Source organism: Coenobita brevimanus, chromosome 116, assembly GCF_032717465.1.
Source record: "Coenobita brevimanus isolate Jiangsu-jjx chromosome 116, ASM3271746v2, whole genome shotgun sequence".
In the NCBI taxonomy this organism is placed as follows: domain Eukaryota; kingdom Metazoa; phylum Arthropoda; class Malacostraca; order Decapoda; family Coenobitidae; genus Coenobita; species Coenobita brevimanus.
In genome coordinates, this window is record NC_137069.1 from 3,475,110 (window position 1) to 3,495,949 (window position 20,840).

At 44.1% G+C, this 20,840-nt stretch overlaps 2 protein-coding genes across 3 annotated transcripts in view; both read right to left on the reverse strand.

Moving 5' to 3' along the window:
* Positions 1–1,042, reverse strand: part of SMC3 (structural maintenance of chromosomes 3) — a 55,985-nt gene extending 54,943 nt beyond the window's left edge. For both annotated transcript variants that reach the window (XM_080287134.1, XM_080287135.1), the window contains exon 1: positions 909–1,042. In XM_080287134.1, coding sequence (XP_080143260.1) covers positions 909–923 — 15 coding nt within the window. In that variant the 5' untranslated portion in view covers positions 924–1,042. The remainder of the gene's footprint in view (positions 1–908) is intronic.
* A 13,327-nt stretch (positions 1,043–14,369) lies between these two features.
* Positions 14,370–20,840, reverse strand: part of mRpL46 (mitochondrial ribosomal protein L46) — a 45,105-nt gene continuing 38,634 nt past the window's right edge. Inside the window, exon 6 of the mRNA XM_080287079.1 lies at positions 14,370–15,069. Coding sequence (XP_080143205.1) covers positions 14,908–15,069 — 162 coding nt within the window. The 3' untranslated portion in view covers positions 14,370–14,907. The remainder of the gene's footprint in view (positions 15,070–20,840) is intronic.

Genomic DNA, 20,840 nt, shown 5'->3' on the forward strand with positions numbered 1-20,840 from the left:
CGCCAGTATCTTTGTATTATTTTATTGTGCAATGGAGCACACCCACTACATTGTCCTCCCGTTTCCATGTCTTGATGTGGACTGATGCTTTTGAAATTCAAACCCTGGGGCAACTCCTGCCCGTCATGTCATCACGTGATTTGGAAAACAAAAGCAATTCGTTACATTAAGTACACGTCATCATGCAACGAATACCGGCTCCCACCAGCTGCAGCTAACAGACCTACGAACACACAACAGTCACGGGATGCTATCGTCAACATCTCCACCAGAGCTAAGTCTGAAGTCAAATTCTGGGAAAATTTCAAAAATTATTTCTGACATTGTTATACATTAGCGGCACCTATTAATGGGGTTCAAAATGCTCAGAAGAGTGATTTAGAGGATAGTATGACTGAAAATGCTGAAAGCCATATTGGTCCTAAACTTCACTAATACCGAGAATTTATTATGGAATATACTGAAAACAGCATGGGGCTGTGATGAGGCCAGAGCTATGGACATTCCACAACGGTAAGGCTATCTACACAAGCATCATCATGTAAGAGTGTATCAAATGAGAACTGATACTACAGTTCAAAACCTACAATCCCGTTTGTCTTACCTAAAATAATTAATGCGAGTTAATAACCTACTGCAATTAACAATGTGGATTGGTCGGTATTCAATAACCTGTGTGGCCACACCCATGATTGAACAACCACTATCTGTATTGGCTGAAGGTATGTGGCAATACTCACCATCTTCTTTTGTTGTGTAAGCACTCGGTACCTTTTACATCACATACTTCAATTCATCCTCAATCCCTTGTCATCTCCCGCCAGTCCCCCTAACGTCCCAAGGGAGTCAGCATCCCGCTCAAAACAATTACTACCTTCAGTAACTATAAAACCAACATGGATACTCACCTGTCTGATGTACATAATGATGCTTCAGCGAGGGCGCTATGACACGCTCAGTGTGGGAAGTCATAACTATCGCAAAGTCCCCAGTATGGGAAACATTTTGCACTACGGCCCATACAGCCACCTCTACTCCCGAAAATGGCGGCAAGAATAAGAGCGCGCAGGAGTGGCATCTATAGATCCTGGTATCTATAACACCTAGCTAAACACTAGAAACAAATGAGCATCACAATTACCATCGTAAGATATCCCTAACTCCTTTTATATTCCTCATAATTTCAAACGGTACTCTTAGTAGAATTTGACTCTTCTAGTCACTTAAACAACGATAGGAGTTTCAGGTTTATGAATCAATATGACCGTCCTCCTTCCTTTGTTTATTGATCTTCTGTCTAACCCCAAATTGGGATTCAGACAGGCTACATCATGTTGTCTTACGTTTCCTGGAGATATGATGACCACCCCTAATAACACTGGAGCAGTAATGATCCATATTAAGTTCTTTTCTAACTTAGAACAAATCTATGCCAAAACTTACCATTTGCTCATTCAAATTCAAATAGGGGAAGTTGTTATCGAGGGAATATCGCCTCGACATGTCAAGAAAGGCTGTTTGCCCCAGTTATCAATGATGATATACTACTGCCAGCAGATGCATAATTAGATATAGGCTTCTAAGGCCTCAAGAAGGCTCACTTGCGGATCAGTCGAGTTTTCTCACATAATCGCCAAGAACCAGTGTATGGCACTTTTCACCAACCAATGGTCGTTAGTCAGGGCATAAAAAAGTAACTAGTCATGGCAGAGACCTCCGGAGTAGTTAACGGGTGTGAGGCTCATCATTGCACCTCCACAATACTAAAAATCTATAGATCCCGCTTTTGGAAACTGAATTAACCTTATGTCAAGGGGAATAAACGGTCAACTCAAGAAGCAAACTAATATTCCAGGGTATCGTTAAAACGAAAAGGGACATCAGTGATACCGGAGAGCCTTGTGTGATATCCTTGTCGTATTTTTCAGACTGTCCATCATGGGCTGATATTCTCGTCGGGTAAGGAAACTCCCGAACGTTTCTTCTTTAATATGGTTGACTAATGTACTTCTGTTCGTTATTTATACAGGTTATAAGGGCGCTTGAAGGATTTATGTAAAACAGATTGGGAGAGAGTAAAGTGTGTTGACCAGCTAATCGCTTTGGTAAAGGTAAAGATCTTTGTAAAACAGGAGAGTGAAGTGTAATAACCAAAGGTGACCTCACATCCGTGAACTAGATATCACTCATATTTGGCTGAAATACCCACCCCAGCGGGAGACCACGGAAGGGGTGGCGCAACACCCACCCCAGGTGTCACAACATCCACACCGGCCACGGGGAGGCTCACAGGGCGCGCAAAGAGCCCAATCAAGACGGGCCTATGTCCCCCACCACCTTGCGCCTCTCTTCCCCTCAACAGAGCCAGACACAAGAACGCTGCCCCAGCAGACTGCTCTCCAGCTGAGCTAGCACTTGCCAGGATCGGGGTGGGACTTGTACCAATACTGTCCCAGGTAACACTGCGATGACGGCCACCGTCTGCGTTGGGGAGTAGTCGGCCACCATACGCTCCTCAGCCACTACCCCCCGCAGGACTACGGCGACAGCCACCATCCGCACCGGGGAAGGGACGGCCACAGTATGCCCTTCACCTGCAGCCACTCCTGGGAACAGCACCACGATGACAGCCACTGTCCGCACTGGGGAGTGATCGGCCACCGTACATCTCTGCTGTGACCCCAGAGAAAGGCAGAACCGCGGCGATGGCCACCGTCTGCGCCAGGGAGGTATCAGCCACCGTCTGTCCTTCGTCTGCCACCTCCTCAGGGAGCAGGACTACAGCGATGGCCACCGTTCGCCCTTCACCTGCTGTCCCAGGGGCAAGTAGAACCACAGTGACAGCCACCGTCCGCGTCGGGGAGGGCTCGGCCACCGTACATCCCTCATCTGCTGCCCTTGTGACTACCCTCACAGAGGGCGTCCCTTGCTTACCTCATCACCCATCCAGAGGCCGAGCAGGACACCCTTCTCTCTCCCCCAACAGAGTTGCAGCTGGAGTAGATCTGGCGAGGCCCCGTGCTGAGACTGGGGATCCGTGCCCTGCAGTCAGCGCCCCGGCAATGGCCTTTGCTGTCGGACTCCAGAAGGAAGGGACGCTGCAGGCAGCCCCTGACAGCAACTCGACCCGAGTGAGACCACAGCCCCCAGGACTCCGGGGCGTGACCTTCCCAGCCCCATCGGCAAGTAGTCCTCCTTCAGGAGCGGGCGCAAACAAGCGTGTCTGCTCGCTCTATTCGGTCCTAGTCCCGAGGACCATCTTCCCCACAGCGGCCCCAGGGAACAGCCTCCCTCCACGCTGCGCAAGACCCCACTCCAGATGATCCAGCCCCTGGCAGTGGTCTTGTGCCTCCTGCAGGAGGGCATACCTGATGAGATTCCTCCCACACCCGGATGACGCCCGTGAGCAGCCCGAGCCAGAGTCCACCTGTCTTATCGTGACTCCTACGTGTACAGTGTACAGTATAATATTAATATTGTATTCAGTATTATGTTGTGACTAAGGCAATATACGTGTAAGGTTGGTTGACCCAACTTTTTATGCCCTGTTCCTCTAGTTGCATGCTCTAGACCCGGTCTCGAAGGGAATCCCAGCTCAGTCGCTCGTGTTCAGAGGACAAGAGGTTGGCCCTTGAACATGTATCATAACATTGGCATTTTCCATTTTCATGCTAAAAGTCTTCCTTCAGGGTAGAAGAATCATGTGGTAACACTCAAACACACTTATCACACCCCCCGGCCCTCATGGCCCCCATCAACACCCCGATTTTCACTCAGTGACAAAATTATTTTGTCATTGTCGTGCTGCAAAATTATAGGTGAATCACTCAGTAACAGTCAAACACACTTCCCCTCCTAAACCCCCTAACCACCCCCCCTGAATTTCCCTCAAATTTGGCATGTCTAACATCAGCAAGCACAATTGACAAAAAGTGAATAAATAAAACTATAAGTCCTGAATGTATACTTTATTCATACGTCTGACAAGGTGGTAGAGCTTTGAGAGGGTGTGTAGACTGTGGAGGTGAGAGGGATTGTGTGCAGAGCAACAAAAAGGTGCTTTATCACGGCACCCCCGCGGTGGCACAGTGGGAGCAGTGCGCACTCCCCTCACTCTGAGACACGCATTGTCATAGCACTATCCAGCTCAAACTCATGATTACCATAACAAACCATCAGCATGGGCAGGTATTCAAAAATGAAGCAGATGGCTGCTGTCACTGCTGCAAGGCCGCAGAAAATTGAAGAAAGAACTGAATGAAGGCCAGGAAAAAGCTATGGAGGAAGAGGGTGGAGATTCCAGTACAGGCAGAGAGAGAAAGGAGAGTTGGGTGAGAGCAGAGGGAGAGGAGAGGAATATCCGCCAAGACCATCAGGTGTCGGGATGAGAAAAAAAGGGAGGAATAAAGGAGATGAGAAAGAAGACCAGCATGACGACCACCAGCCGGTCCTGGGAACAAGCAGATAAAGATGAACCAGCAGGTGTCGCCCCTTCTACCAGTGGCTTGTCCCCTGCTATGACAAAATGGAGCTGGGAACATGAATTCCACAATGATTGTACAACATCAAGGAGAGCTGCATAAGTATAAGCAAGAGGAAGCATTTTAAAATTTATAAGCACGCGTGCACAAAGTGTGGGAGTATGGCTTTAGAGAAACCCACCATATCACTGAGGTACAGTGCTGCTCACACATTAGTACAGTGTCAGGTATGTGCACATAATTAAGGATGAATCCTGGTCATCATTGAGAAATGCACCACTGGGGAAATTCAACATCAATGTGAAGCTGGTCAAATTCACTGTGGCATACAACGGATGCAAGACTACAAGATATGGAACAGATTTTTGAAACCAAGCTACTGTACATAAGATTTTTTCAGACTGCGAAGGTAATAGAAAAAAAGGGGCATTGAGCAGTGCGAGGAATCACTTTCACGTGCAAGCAAACTGATTCACGATTACACTGAAAGCGAACAGCCAGGTGCCCCAGCCATCAAAGATATCTCTGTGACATGTGACGGAACATGGTTTAAGTGTGGTTTCGTAGCTAAGTATGGTGTGGTGGCAGTCATTCAATTTGAAACTGGCCTAGTTGTTGACTATGAACTATTATGCAAACACTGTCCCTACTGTGAGATGCACAAAGACGATGGAGACTGGGTTAGTGCATATGAAGAAGCTGATACCAGGATTTTACAGGTAGTTCTGCCATGGAGATGGAGGGCTAGAGGTGACTGTGGAAGAGGTCAGTTGAGAAATGCAATTTCCGGTACACAACTGTTATCACAATGAAGATTCTAAGGTATATATAGCATTACAAAATGCAAAGGTGTATGGGGAGGATGTGCATATTATCAAGGAGGAATGTGTCAACCATGTTTCGAAAAGAGTTGGAAAGGTCCACGAGAATATGTTCAGTCGAAAAGCAAGAAAGGAGTGTAGGAGGAAAAAAAAAATAGCACTCTCTATCTGTGGGAGGGGGATGTCTGTGTGTGAGGGGATAGGCTTGCTCCAGCTTCAGTGTAACATTGGGGAAGCTTGCTGGGCTCCAGGGAGTGTGTGGTCTGGAACTCCTTCTGCATTGCCAAACCACCTCTAGCAAGCTCAGGGGTGTCGCATCTAGCAAGCACACTGGAAGACTGGAGCTCCTTCTATGTTGCCAAGCTGCTTCTAGCAAGCTCAGGGGTCTCGCATCTAGCAAGCACACTGGAACTCCTGCGTTGCCAAGCTGCATCTGGAAAGCCCAGTTGTGCTGCCTCTAGCAAGCACTAAGTTGACGAGCCCTTACCGCTGCTGGTACTGGTGGCTCGATTGCCGATATGGGCGGTGTGGTTGTTCCGGGCTAGAGGGACTTCCGGCCGTGGGCTGCGCTGGCTCCGTGTCCTTCTTGGGCAGACACTCATATCCTCGCGACTCGGGGGTGGCTGTATGCATTTTCTCCCGTCCTCTTTAGAACCGGAATTGTGGTAGATCTTTCGACCTGTCGTGTTGGGGCCGCAAGTATTTTAATTTCTGCAACTCTCGAATACTACATTCCTCACCTGTTCAGTATCACATTCCTCACCTGTCCAATACCACATTCCTCAACTCTTCAATACCACATTCCTCACCTCTTTGGTACCACATTCCTCACCTCTCCAATACCACATTCCTCACCTTTTCAGTACCACATTCCTCACCTCTCCACTACCACATTTTTCACCTCTTCAGTACCACATTCCTCACCTCTCCAGTTCCACATTCCTTACCTCTCCAATACCACAATCCTCACCTCTTCAGTATCACATTCCTCACCTCTCCAATACTACATTCCTCACCTCTCCAATACTACATTCCTCACCTCTCCAATACCACATTCCTCACCTCTCCAATACTATATTCCTCACCTCTCCATTACTACATTCCTCACCTTTAATGTTGCGTTCTTCACCTCCCCAGTACCACATTCCTCACCTCTCTTCCCTTCTCTTTCTCTCTAAATTTTACTTCCACTGCACATTTCCCTCACCTCCTTGCTCTCTTCCTCTGCACCATGCCATATACAGCAGGTTCTGCTATAACACAGTCAGTTAGTCAACAACAGGAACAATGTTATGGCAAGTTGAGTTATGGAAGACACAAAACCTATGGGAAAATTGGAATATGGCTGACACCCTCCCCAGAGCCATCCCTTATGACCTCTCAAGCAGAGCTTGGCACTTCCACAATCACTTCCACAAATCACAAATTCTGCAACTGCGGAAGTGTGATTTGATTTGTGGATTTGCGTCTGCAACAAATTCTTAGCAAATTCACGGTTTTGTGCTTGCAGAAGCACTTCCACAAAGGCAAATCTGCCTGCGAACATCTATGCAGCATAGCCCAGCAGGCGGCATCTGGGTGAGTCACCACTGCCACCCATCACTCCCACACTGTTGCCATATGTAAGATAAATATTATATATATACAATAAATTCACCTTCGGCACAATGTACACCCTCCTCAAAAGTATCCGCCCTTTAGGGTACAGTGGTTGTGAAAATGAGCAACTTTCGCAGATGCACATGAGTCTATAAATGTGGTGCCTCACAACATGTACCATCCAGTAAGTGAATCTTTTTGCAATTTTGAGTTCTTGTTGAAGTTGGCACAAACACTCCTTCATGTAAGCTTAAACACTCAAGCCTTTGTTTCTTAACAAGGTCTTCATAGCACCAGCTAGTTTCCTTCCTTGTGTCACTCTACTTTCCACTTCTTTTGCATATTTTCTTCTCTTCTTTATCACTGTACCCAGGTAAATGAACTCTCTCACCAATTCTAGTCTCTCTCCATTCACTGTAACATTACACTGGGAATCACCTTCTCTTTCAATAACTATCACTTTACTGTCTTCTACATTTACTCTCAAATTATGGTAAATACTATATATGGTAAATTAGTGACAATCTACTTACAAAAATGAACTGTCAGTTTCTGTCCATTTAAAGGATCATCTTTGTGGGGGGGAAAAAAAAGAAAAAAAAAAAAATATGGTAGTGTTGAACATGTCACTGACTTGCCATAAGGACAGCATGTACAGTTGGTCACATTTAAGCCTGAGACAGCCTTAGTGTGTAGCTGAGGTCCTGCATTTGGTACATTTGACAACCTTGATGTATTCACATGTCTTCTGGTGATTGCAACATGAATGAACAGAACTGTCATATAACAGATAAGATAGCTGAGTAACTGAGATGCATGAATTGTCAAGTGTAGCTATACCTTCAAATAGTGTAGACAGACCTCCACTTCACACAGGCACTGTCTTATGCTCATATGTGGCAGGCTGTACTGCCCTTTTTACCATGTTCTTTGACCATAATACTATTTTTGACCAGTGCACAGAACACACATCGATTATATCTGTGAAGGAAATATATACAGGTAGACCCCGATATACAATAAACTTAGATGCGATACCCCAGCATAGCAATGGGGGTAGAATTACCATCCTACCCCGCTGAACAATGGTCAAACCCCGGTTTAATGATGGGTTTTGTTTTTTAAAACCAATTTTGATGATATTTTAGACTTAAATTTTGTGTTTAAGTTGATTTACAAACTGTTTTTAGACTTATATTAATGTGTTTTAGTCATAGGTGGGGTGAACATTGTCATTTTGGGGTACAGTTTACTAATTTTGCTTTTTTCCAGGCTTACTTTTGATGATTTTCAGATTGTATTTTTGGGTTTAGGTGCAGTATAAACTCCTTTTAGGCTTAGTTTAGCTGTTTTAAAGCTATCTGGTGGTATAGATTAGCTAGAAACTTGTTTTTGGACTCATCTGGGTGGGTTTAGGACTTGGTTGGGGTTCAAAAACACATCCCTATACTTTACATGTTAAATCTACCCTGAGATACGATACCCTGCCTAACGATGGGTTTTTACATAACCAATTGCATCATTAAACCAGGGTATGCCTGTATATATACAGTACATTATATATATATATATATATGTATATATACTGTATATATATATCATCCATCCATCCATCATCCAATCCTATATTACCCCATGAGGCGTAGGGCTAGGAGAGAGGTATACAGGGCAAAGTCTGAGTCACAGAGACAATTACTTGATAATCTAAATCATGGGGAAAGGAAAAATATATTTAGGGTGGCAGGTCAGGTGAAGAGGGATAATCGGGATATCATAGGTGAGCAGTGTGTGAAGAATGATGAAGGAAGGGTAGTGGTGAACAGTGAGGATATTAAAGATGCATGGAGAGAGCATTATAACCGGTTGTTGAATGAGGAGTTTGACTGGGACAGGGAAGGTTTGGAGCCAGCAGATCCAGTGTCTGGCCCTTGGCCTTTGATTGATACTGCTACTGTGAGTGAGGCAATAGGCAGGATGAGGGTGGGGAAGGCAGCAGGTGTGTCTGGGTTGACTGCGGAAATGTTGAAGGCCTCAGGCGATATAGGGGTGAGTTTAGTCACTGACCTGATAAACAGGATTATTTATGAGTGTGTTGTCCCAGATGATTGGCTGAAAAGTGTAATTGTAAATGTGTATAAAGGGAAGGGTGATGCCCTGGAAAGAGGAAATTATAGAGGTATAAAGCTTTTAGATCAGATAATGAAGGTAATGGAGAGAGTTTTAGAAGGTATGATTAGAGGAAGAGTGAATATTGATGAGATGCAGTTTGGGTTTATGCCAGGTAGGGGGACCACTGATGCCATATTCATTGTTCGACAGCTTCAGGAAAAATATATTGGTAGGAGAAGGGATCTTTATTTTGTTTTTGTTGATTTGGAAAAGGCCTTTGACAGAGTCCCTAGAGAGGTGGTGAAGTGGGCAATGAGAAAGCTTGGCTTGGAGGAGTGGCTTGGTTAGGGTGGTTATGGCCATGTATGTGGGTGCTCACACGCAGGTGAGAGTGAATGGAGATTTGAGTGATGAGTTTTCCGTGAATGTTGGTGTGCATCAGGGGTCAGTCTTTAGTCCCATGTTGTTTATCACGTGACTTTAGAAACGGACTCCCGTGGGAGTTGTTGTATGCTGATGATTTGGTGTTGATTGCAGAGAATGAAAGGGAGGCGTAGGAAAGGTTTAGGAAGTGGAGAGATGGTATGGGGCAAAAGGGTTTAAGGGTAAATGCAGATAAAACAAAAGTGATGATATCTAGGGTTGGTGGAGGTACTGTCAAAGACGAGGGAGAGTGGCCATGTGCAGTTTGCCACAAGGGCGTGGGAAGTAATGCCATCTTGTGCAGTGTGTGTGATAAATGGGTGCATAAGATATGTAGTGGTATCAGAGGTAGACTGCGAGATAATGCTGATTTTATGTGTACGGCGTGCCAGGGTGAGCAGGTGGAGATCGTCAGACGTGAAAGGATTGAACTTGCTGGTGAATCTCTTGAGTGTGTGGAAGAGTTTTCTTATTTGGGAGACATGTTGTGTGCTGGAGGCGGGGCTGGAGCTAGCTCTGTGGCTAGGGTGAGAAGTGGTTGGAAGAAGTTCAGGGAGCTCTTGCCTCTCCTGACATTGAGAGGGCTCTCCCTACATGTTAAGGGGTGTTTGTATGAAGCATGTGTTAGGAGTGTAATGCTGTATGGCAGTGAGACCTGGGCAGTGAAGGAGGAAGACATTCGCCGGCTCAGACGTACAGAAATGACAATGATTAGGTGGATGTGCAGTGCGTTCCTGCGTCCAAGGCCTGGAGGGGCTGGGTTTACAATGGAAGAGTTGAGAGGTAGGATGGGACTGGAGTGTATTGGTGTTGTGATGAGGAGAGGTAGATTGAGGTGGTTTGGACATGTGGAGAGGATGGGGGATGATAACTGGGTGAGGAAGGTGAGAAGTGTTAATATTGGGGGTGGGGTTATGAGGGGTAGACCGAGAAAGACATGGGACGAGGTCATTAAGTGTGACCTTAGGGTTAAGGGACTGAACAGGGAGGCTGCAATGGATCGTGCAGCGTGGAGAGCCGCCATTAGGTGACCAAGGCCGACACATGCAAGCATGTTGGAGCCTTTAAAAACGAAACGAAACGAGCGTAGGAGCCCGGGGCCAGGCAGTTGGTCCCAACATTTAAGAGGAGAGCGATATGTATATATTTTTTGCATATATATATATATATATATAAAATTTGTATGAAAATTTTCAAATACTGGATGTACAGTACAGGTAATCAACTAATATTAGCCAATTTAAGTCAAATGTTATATGATGAGACTATGGTTAGTGATTAATCTGAAATACTGTACTGGTAAAAGTACCCACAGATATGAACTGGTGAGCAATTGTGTATCTAGGATGATGATGATGATGATGATGATGATGATGATGATGATGATGATGATGATGATGGTTTTAAGAGATCTAAATTTAACTAGAGGTAAATAATACACTACTCTACAGTGAACATAGTATTAAATGTCAAAAACTGTACAACAATATTTACAAAAAACACATGCCAAACCTGCCATACCAGTACAGGGTACTTGTACTGCATAGTGTTAATCATGAAGAAAAATCATCAGTACACTGTACTAAATCACTGAGATCAACAAGAGTTGCACATGCTTGAAATCGCTAAGCTTTCACGACGCTGCATACAAAAATCTTACCGATGCCAATGCAACCAGCACATTCGTCATATACTGTGTTCAATTTTATTAAATAAGTTAAAAAATTATAATAACATCTATTAACACCTGGAAACATTTGTTGCTGTCATTAAAAGTTTCCAGATACCTGAATATTCATCATCATAACATACCTATTTCCCACCTGAAAGACGGGACCTATTTATTGCAATGAAATAACCTGGTTATAAAATTCAAGTTGGTATTCTTTAACTTCTTGAGGTCAAATTAGACACTTCAAGGTTGATTCAAATTAGACAAGAAAGGGTAAAATGTCAATCATATGTTACAAAGCAAGGTACAGATGAAACTTTATTGCAGGCAAAGATTCATGTGGTGAATATAGCCACACCAACATTTTATCCAGCATTACCTTTCAATTCCGACCACTAAATGGCTCCCCAGCAGTTTCTACAATTATCTGGGAAGTACAGTATTTAGCTGGTCTGGCACATGGTTACACTTCTGGTTTGTATATAACTTCAGCTGTACCATGGACAACAGTATGGGAGAAAAAGTCATTATGATGATGGGTGATGATTTTTGTTTTTTATCATTAAGTTCATCAATGCACAAAAAACTCTCTACTGGAAGAATTACCTGTACAATAAAATATGCAAAAACAAAACAAACAGTTTCAGAGTGGGTAAAATTTTTCCATTTGAACAATTCATAGCCAAGACGTGAATTTTCAACTGCTGTATGACCTGCAAACTTCACCAATGTTGAAGACAAAGTTAGCATTTTTGATTTTACAACACAACAGGGATGTGATGAAAATGCAACAATTTTAGGCCTCACTGAGCAGTACAAAAGCCTACTGAACTAAAAATGGAAGAACTACTGTACTATCATATATAAATAACATAACAGTACTTTATATACAATGCTAATGCTTATGATATTACACTACAGTAAATCCCATATAACCCCTTTAAGACACAAGATCCTGAGGTAAGGCTGCCACAGTCTACAATGTTACATTTTGTCCATTTAGTCAGATGACACATAAAAAAGCCATCACCAAATGACTCTATTAACCCTCTCAGGCACAGTCACGCGATTCGCCTGACATGTGGATTTTCTCAATTTGTTCAGTCACTCGAATCGCGATCCTAAGCACAAAAAAATTAGCCAAAAATTAAGTTTCTGGCAAAATCGCGTCAAAATTTGAAACATTGTACCGAGTACAGTGCTTTCTAATGGTAAGGCATTGGCAACACTGAGCTGCCTCACTGGGCCTAGCACGTAGCAGTATACCTCAGTCTCTTCCAAGCAGCCAGGCGGTGGGTTGCGTTGTGTCTTCAGTCCCTTTAAACTCCTACTAATTCTCCCACTCCTTCCTGAGCCGAAGCCCCTATGGACTCAGTGTGATAATGCAATATTTATGAACATATTTGTATGTGATATTGTCGATGGAACATAGATATATGTCACGAAAAGGAATTGTGTCCGTTATGAAGTGTTAGGCTTACTGCCGATATGCGTGTTCACTGTTGCGGGGTTTCGCCTCTCGCCCTCCCCAAGGCCCATGGCGTGATTACAAATACGTATATAATGAAGCCAATGCCTAAAGTGTATTTTGTGTGAAAGATATTGTGGCTGGCTTGGTGAAAGTATGGAACCATGGCGTGGAATGGGGCAGGCATCAGTTTTTATAGTCGGGAAGGAAGAATTAGAGGTGTTTAGTGATGGAATTATTGTGATTCTGATAGTGAAAATGCATATGGAATTGTGTGAAATATACGTCAAACATGGTGTGGGTGTTCGTGAAGGAGTGTGGTGAGTGTTCACAGAGAAATATTTCATGCATTCACTGACTTAGCTAAAACAAAGTGCAAGTGTCAGAGACAAGAATTATGCCACAGCCACATATACATACGTATGTCATGCAGCGAATGTTCGTGGAGAAATCTATTGTGTGGATCGCATGTGTTTTAGGCAAGTGTATCGCAAGGAAAGAAGAAAATACGCTGCAGCCACAGACACACACACACACGCACACACACTCACTCACAACCACACGCTCACCCACATGCACACGCTCACCCACACACACACGCTCACCCACACACGCACACGCTCACACACTACATAACTCCTCATCTTCAAGCTACTGCCAGCATCTCAAAACCTCTTGAGGAAGTGAGTTATCCGTATTTTGTTGATCTGTATATTGACCTATTTCTATAGTTCAATATCTTTTACAAAAAATAAATAATGTTTTTTACATACACACATATGAGATGGAAGAAAGTTCAGCTTCTTTGTCAGAACCTGGCAAAAAGACTAGTGGTCATGTCGAGTTTCTGACAGCACTATCAAAAACCTTATGATATTTTACGTGTATACTTTGAGTAAAAAAAGAAACTAATAAAACATAACGAGCGAAAATATGTAGCCGTGGGTGAGGTAGGGAAAGAGTGTTTTTTATCTCGCGTGTGGGTGGGGAAAAGTATTCTACGTTTGTCGTCCAAAACTATTGGACGTATTGATTTCCCGTAAGAACCATGATAAAGAACAGTAAATTCTACGTATGTTCAATTGCAGAATATAAGCCTCTGGGAGCATTTTCTGTTGGAAAAGTTGGGGGAACAGACTTTCGGTAAAGTCGAAAGCGCTTGGAGGAGTAATCTCACTTTGTCGGCCAATTACTCGGAAACTATTGGACGTATCGATTTCCTACAAGAACCATGATAAAGAGCGGAAAATTCTACGTGTGTACAAGACATAACAATATAATATCTATGATAAGAATTCGTTGTTACATAGGCAGGAATATTGCATATGCTGTGCACACATCACGAAAGTGACGTATGGACGTGAGTTCCCAGTCGTTTTGGGCGATTTACTCAAGAACTATGAGGCGTATGGAAACCAAGAGGTGCTCATTAGAAAGCTGGTGAAATTCTGCATAATATTATGCAATAAAAACATAACATCTGCAAGAAAATTTCCATAGAAGAGCTCCTTGATTTTTTTTCAAAAATGGCTTTCAGTTTTTGGCTATTTTCTCAAAAACTACAAATCGTATCAACACCGGATTTGTCTCTTTAGAAAGCTGATGAAATTCTCTATCAAAACTTCTAATAACATTTTCCTGTATGATGGAAAACACTCGAATGGTGATGTTGGGAAGTGAACGTGACATAACGAAATTTTATTCAAGGCTGCCTAATGTTGTTTTATTCGTGTTTTCCTGTTTTTTTGTGGTGCTTATCAGCTAGAACAAACATCGACAAATAAGATGATATAGGTTTCATGGCAGTATATTAATGTTTGGGTGGCGAAAATAAGGAGACAATATGTGTTATTTGTTGCCCGCGGGCAGCCGGGCCGGGTGGCTTCGCAAAAAAAGCCGTGCACCGGAAAACTTACTGAAACTTATCGTGCGCGAGAGGGTTAAGTTTTAGTTGTGAAGTGGTGAAGGAAAGCTCTGTCTAACCCCTCCAGTAAAAAACTCAGCTGCATTAACTTATCACATAGCAGCAAGACTTATATATAAATGATGTATTTATTGTGGAGATGTTAAGAGTACAGTCATTATCTTTGGTATTCTAAAATGTAATGTAAGTCATTGTTTTCTGTTGGGTTTTAACATTATTTGCTAATGAAGCCACATTGCATTGCAGAACACTGCCTATTAAAGTCCCGGTGCTATCTTTAAAGTTGATTTCTCAGTTCCTCCCTGGCTTACACTGAAGACTACCTGACCAAAACCACAACAGCCTAGCCTCAGGTCCCTACACCTTGAAGGGGGTAATGTGGAGCTGTCTGGTACTGTACTTGTAAACTCTTACTGATCAGAAATTAGAAACTGTGAGACAGATTTAGCATATGAGTTCTTCAGCTTGCTGTCTAGTTGGTCAAGAGTCAGCCACTGATGGTCGTGGATATGGGGTCCTGCCTCAACACTGCCACCCGCACCACCTCGAACCTGGCACTTGTAGAAGAACACCTGTAAAATACCTGTAATTAACACCTTCAATATGAGACATTTATCCTCAGTACATAAAATCATCTGAAGTTAACAAAATGCCATCCATCCATTCATCATGCAATATTATACAGTACTATACTACAGTAACCCCTCCAATATCTGGATCAATAGAGCCATCGGTAGGTTCGGATATTGGTTTCGTCCGGATATTGGGCCCCAGCTTATGGACTTGTACTTACGGACCCTAACACAGAGAAACACCTATACAACTCCCTCCGGACATGCATAGCACCTATTTAACACCCAAATCACACCAATAAGGCACATAAATGACTGAAATAAATGCAATAGAAACATAAAATGTGGGTTTAGAAGTATGTTCATACATTAATAAACATTCTGGTACTTATGGACTCTAACCGAACCTAACCTAACCGAACCTAACCGAACTCTGAAAAACACATTCCTACTGCACATGCATGAGGTAAGTTTAGTATGGAAAGAAGTACAGTATGACACTTTCTGGTAAGTATAGTATGGGAAAAAATACAATATGAAACATTCTGGTAAATACAGTATAGTATGGAAAATAGTACAACATGAAACATTCTGGCTACTTACAGCAAGTCCCTGGCCACCTCGATGAATAACCGCCTCCTCTCGGACTCTGACAGTAAGAACGATTTCCTGAAGCACTTGCACTACACTCTTCCTGAAGTCTTACACTGAACTTAGTCACTAACACACAGAAGTCCGTTCTTTTCACAGTGTTCACTTTAGTCCAAATAATGTTCCATTAAATTTAAGTGTTGCACATTAACTTTTCCCAAGTTTTTTTAAGTTTCCAAAGCCAAAACAAAGAAGGTTAGTTACATTAAATTTCTTTTCTACTTAGTCTTTTCTCCCAACTTGAAAACCTTAACACAACACACCGTTTTTTTCACTGCACAACACTCAAAATTCCCATGTGGTCTAGTGGAGAAGTTCTTGCTGTTTATTCACTGTCAGAGCCCGAGAGTATCACTGGCAGGCGTCCAAGGGGTGCATCGGTGGGTAGTGGTGATGGTGTACCGACTACAGAAGACTCTGAAGACAGCCGCAAACTCACGTCGAGCGGTGACTCCATTGTAGCTGATGTGCTGGGCTGTGGCTCGGAGCATGAGGGCCTGTCTTGGGGAGGCAATGGAGTGGAACCAGGGCTTGGCACAGCGGGGGTCACGGGCCTGAAAAAACTGTCAATCGTTGACTGACGCAAGGACCGACGATTCTGGCGATTGATGATGCGCTGCCGGAAAGCACGCACTTCCTCCACGAGTCCCAAGGGCCCCATCTCCCTGTCGCAGTCCGGGTGTTCCAGGTAGTCTAGGACGAACTCTAGATGTTCCCGGAGTGCGCTCAGCTTGGGGATGGCTGGAGTAGTGTCCTGCTGGGCGGAGTCTGCATCATCATCGCCTTCGTCGTCGGAATCTTCAAGTTCGGGACTGACACCAGCAACCGAAGACGCGATCTCGATATCAGACAACGTCTGATACCCAGGATCGCCCTCGTCGTCGTCCAACCACTCACGAACATCGTCCACATCAACATCGTCGCCGTGCGTACGTAGCCGTGCATGGAAGTCATCCACGTCAAACCCTAGGAAATCATACTCCACATCTGTTCCGAGAAGCAGACGAGACCAAACATTTTCAAGAGTTTTCACAGGGACTTCCTTCCATGCACTAGCCCAGTTGTACAGCGCAGACTTGATGTTGTAGCGGCGAAGGTTTTCCAAAGTCCGCTTGCCTCGAGTGTCACGTCCTTCCCTGCGCTCATCCTCGTCCTCGAGAACCACCATCACCTCGTCCAGGAACTTCCGACGGTACAGGCGCTTTGTTGCCACGATCACTCCTTGGTCCATTGGTTGAATGAGAGCAGTCGTATTAGGTGGCAGAAACATGCACCTAATACGGCCATTCTCAGCAACCAAGTCCTTGTCGCACGGGTGGGCAGGTGCATTGTCGAGGAGAAGGAGAGCCTTTACCTGGTCGCGAGGAATTCCCAGTGTCTTCGTCTGGTAATGTATGACCTCCTTGACGAAGTGATGGTGAAACCAGTCTTTGAAAATCACAGCTGTGAACCATGCTTTCAAAGAATGGTACCATACGACAGGAAGGACATCCATCACCCCACGAAGGCACCGAGGCTGCTTTGCACGGCCAACAATAACGGGCTTAAGCCGGTGCATGCCGTTAGCATTGGCACAACACAAAGCAGATATCCGTTCCTTAGAAAGCTTGCGGCCAGGTACACGCTTCTCCGTCTCATCGGCCAGAGTGTTCGTTGGCACCGAGCGATAGAATAGGCCAGTTTCGTCAGCGTTATAGACTTGACCGAGAGTGAGGCCCTCCCTGTCGATCAAGCCTTTCACCTTGTGCCGAAACTCGTCCACTCCATCATCGTTAGCGTCCAATGCTTCGCCATGTGCTTTACGGTTAGTAAGGCCATGTCGTAACTTGAACGTGAAGAGCCAACCCTCGGATGCCTTGAAGTCAAGGGCGTCGTGAAGCCTTGCAAACTTCTCAGCAGCAGCCTTCAGCTCCGTTCCACGTACCATCACACCAGCTGCACGTTGCTGTCGATACCAAATCAACGTGGAGCGGTCAATCTCTGCATACTTGGGGGTAAACATAACCTTCCTCTCCACGTTGCGTTTGCTTCTCGACGAGAAGTCAGCCGTGTACTGCATGAGCTTGTCTCGGGAACGCTTGATATCGAACAAAGTCAACCGGGCCAGGTTGAACTCGCGGAGAATGCGAGAGGAAGACCAACCCGCATCAACCTTCTCCAATATCTCCCGTTTCTTCTCCAGAGTCAACACCACTCTCTTCCTTTTCTCAGGAGGCGGGGCCATCATCACACACACTAAGAGTAGGGCAGAGAGCAGCAGGAGGCCTTGCAGCAAGTACGGCACCACCACAAAAGCGAGCACGTTGGCAGCCATGGCGAACAGCGTAAGTCTTGTCGCGGTGAGAGACAGGTGGGAAGTGGGGAGGATGCAGCGGCGCTCTATCGGACGTCGGAGGAATGACGAACCAAAACAATGCTCTCACGCGGCGTGCGCGGCAAGTTCAAATTACGGACGGCAAAAAATCGATTTTTTTTCCCAATTTTTTTGGATTTTCGGACCATTTTGGGAATGTTTGATCCCAGGACGATAAGGTTCGGTTAGTGGGGATGTTCGGTTACTGGGCGTCCGGATATTAGAGTGATTACTGTATCTTGCCCCATCAGCTGCATACAGGCCCAGGTCTGGGATGCTTAGTCCAGACATGTAAGTATGCAGACTAGTCACTTGCTCCTAAGAGGGACACCATCATCATCATCATCAAGATATCCTTTCCCACCTAAGGGTCAGATGAGTAGAGTCCAGGAGAGAGAGAGAGAGAGAGAGAGAGAGAGAGAGAGAGAGAGAGAGTCTGCCTAATTAAATGGGGCTGGGCCACACTCTCCTTTACTCACTTTTAAGCCTCTAGAAGCCTGACTCCATCTCACAAGCACAGAGCTATAATTTTCTCTTTCTACCATCTTTCGGCTTGAGTCACTCTAACAACTATGAATTCACTGAGCAAAATCTGGGATGCCAAACCCTTGTCATATATTCCACACAAAATCATTCCGGTCAGCCTGATACACTGTCAGTTCCCTAACTTCATCAACCTCCATATCCCTCTTTCTAACACACTCATTTACCATATCTATCCACTTTCTTAGTCTAACATGCTTCCTCCCACCTTCACACTCCGTCAGATATACCCTTTTCACCACCCTATTCACACTCATTCTCTCAACATGACCATACCATCCAAACAAACTTTCTTCAACTCTAGTGTCTAGACTTCCTTAATGAACACGTTTCATGAGTTACATTATTCTTCTTCCTATTTACTCTCAGGCTTCCACACACATTCTTCAACAGTCCTGTTTCCACTGCTCTTACCCCTGACCTCTCATTTTCAAGTCACACCCATATGTTAATACTCGTACTAAAGCTCCTTCTTGCACACCTCCAGCAGCTACCACAGAGAGTTACGCTGTACTATGTAAGCAATAAACTCCGACCATCTCTAATAACTGAACCTTTGCAGGCAGAAATGCCTTAACCAACTAAACCACCAGGCATCCATTTGTTGGTTCTTACTCCCAAAGACAAAGAGAAACCAAAACCATCAAAGAAACAAATAAAAACAAAACCATCAAAGAAACAAAGAAAGAGAAAACAAAACCATCAAAGAAACAAAGAAAGAGAAAGTATAAATGCAGGGGAACTACCAAGAGCATGCCCAGTGAAATCTGCTGTGCTATCATTCAACTTCAAAATACAACACGCCCTTGTTTTATGGTGAGGATGTTTGAAAAAAATCCATCGCATAACAATATTGTATATCGAGTATATCATACCGAGGGTTCAGCGAGAAAACGTTTTAGGCCAAAGGTCACCCACCCAACAATGTCTAAAACCAAGTTTCCAACCCACTTAAGCTTGTTATTTCACTTCAATTGCTGCCTGAGCTCCAACATCAAACAACTGTTCTATCACTGACACTAACAAACCCAACAGTGACGAGTGGAAAGGCTTTCTCTGAATAAATAAATGACAGCAACTTTGTGTGAGAAAAGGCGTATAAGTGAAAACAGCAATTGTATACTGACCAGTGAGGCTTCATTTGAGATCATACAAGCAAAAATTCTATTGCATATCAAAAAAAGGTCTCTACTTTTTCATCACCGTATAATCAATTCACTACATACAGGTTCATCGTATAACAAAGATGTGCTGTAAGTGTTTTATCCTAAGCAGCACAAAAATCAGCTGAGGGTAGGAAGAAACTATAATTCCATAATTTAATCTTATACTACTTCATTCAGTGCACAGAGGCCCTGGGTTTGACTATTTAGTTCAGACAGGCTATAAGACAAGGGTGACCAGTTACTTTCCCCCAAGCAACATTATGTGAGCAATAATTTCCAACCACCCCTAGGTACTGAACCCAGATGGGCCACATCCAGGGTGAGCATCTTAACTCATTAACCCCTTAACCGCGGGGCATCACTTTCGTGACGCTTGGGAGCAAGGGATCATACCGCAGGGTGCCACTTTTGTGATTCTGTGTTATTTTGAATTCGCCCGGGCTTTCAAGTGGTGGCTTGTATCATCTATCAGTACTGCTAATGTCCAACACTAGTCAGCACTCCTAATCTCATCTGTACTCCCATCCTTTGTTGACAATTTAGCCATTTCTCCCCATTCTTGACTCCCCTCCTTACCTCCCCTCCATTACCCTATCCTCTCGCCTGCCCGGCCGTGCTATGCTAAGTAAATCTTCCCTGGAATTTTTCACTGATTTCATCCATTGAAATAAGCCCTATGCCCTATTCTTATACCAAATAATATATACAAGGAAGAAATAAGGTAAGTGAGAGTGCCATACACCTAGAATTGGCTAATTATCACCTGACAACACCTCACATGCACTCGTTAGCTAATTTTCGCTATTTATTTCCCCTTGAAATATGCTGTATAATCTATTTTCGTAATAAAAATATATATAAGAAAGGAAGGGAAAAGCCTAAGTGATATTTACATTCACCTGAAACTACCTAATTATTGCAGGCCACCACACTGCATTCTACGCTAAGTAAATCTTCCTTGGAATTTTCCACTGATTTCATCCATTGAAATAAGCCCTATGCCCTATTCTTATACCAAACAATATATACAAAAAAGAAATAAGGTAAGTGATAGTGCC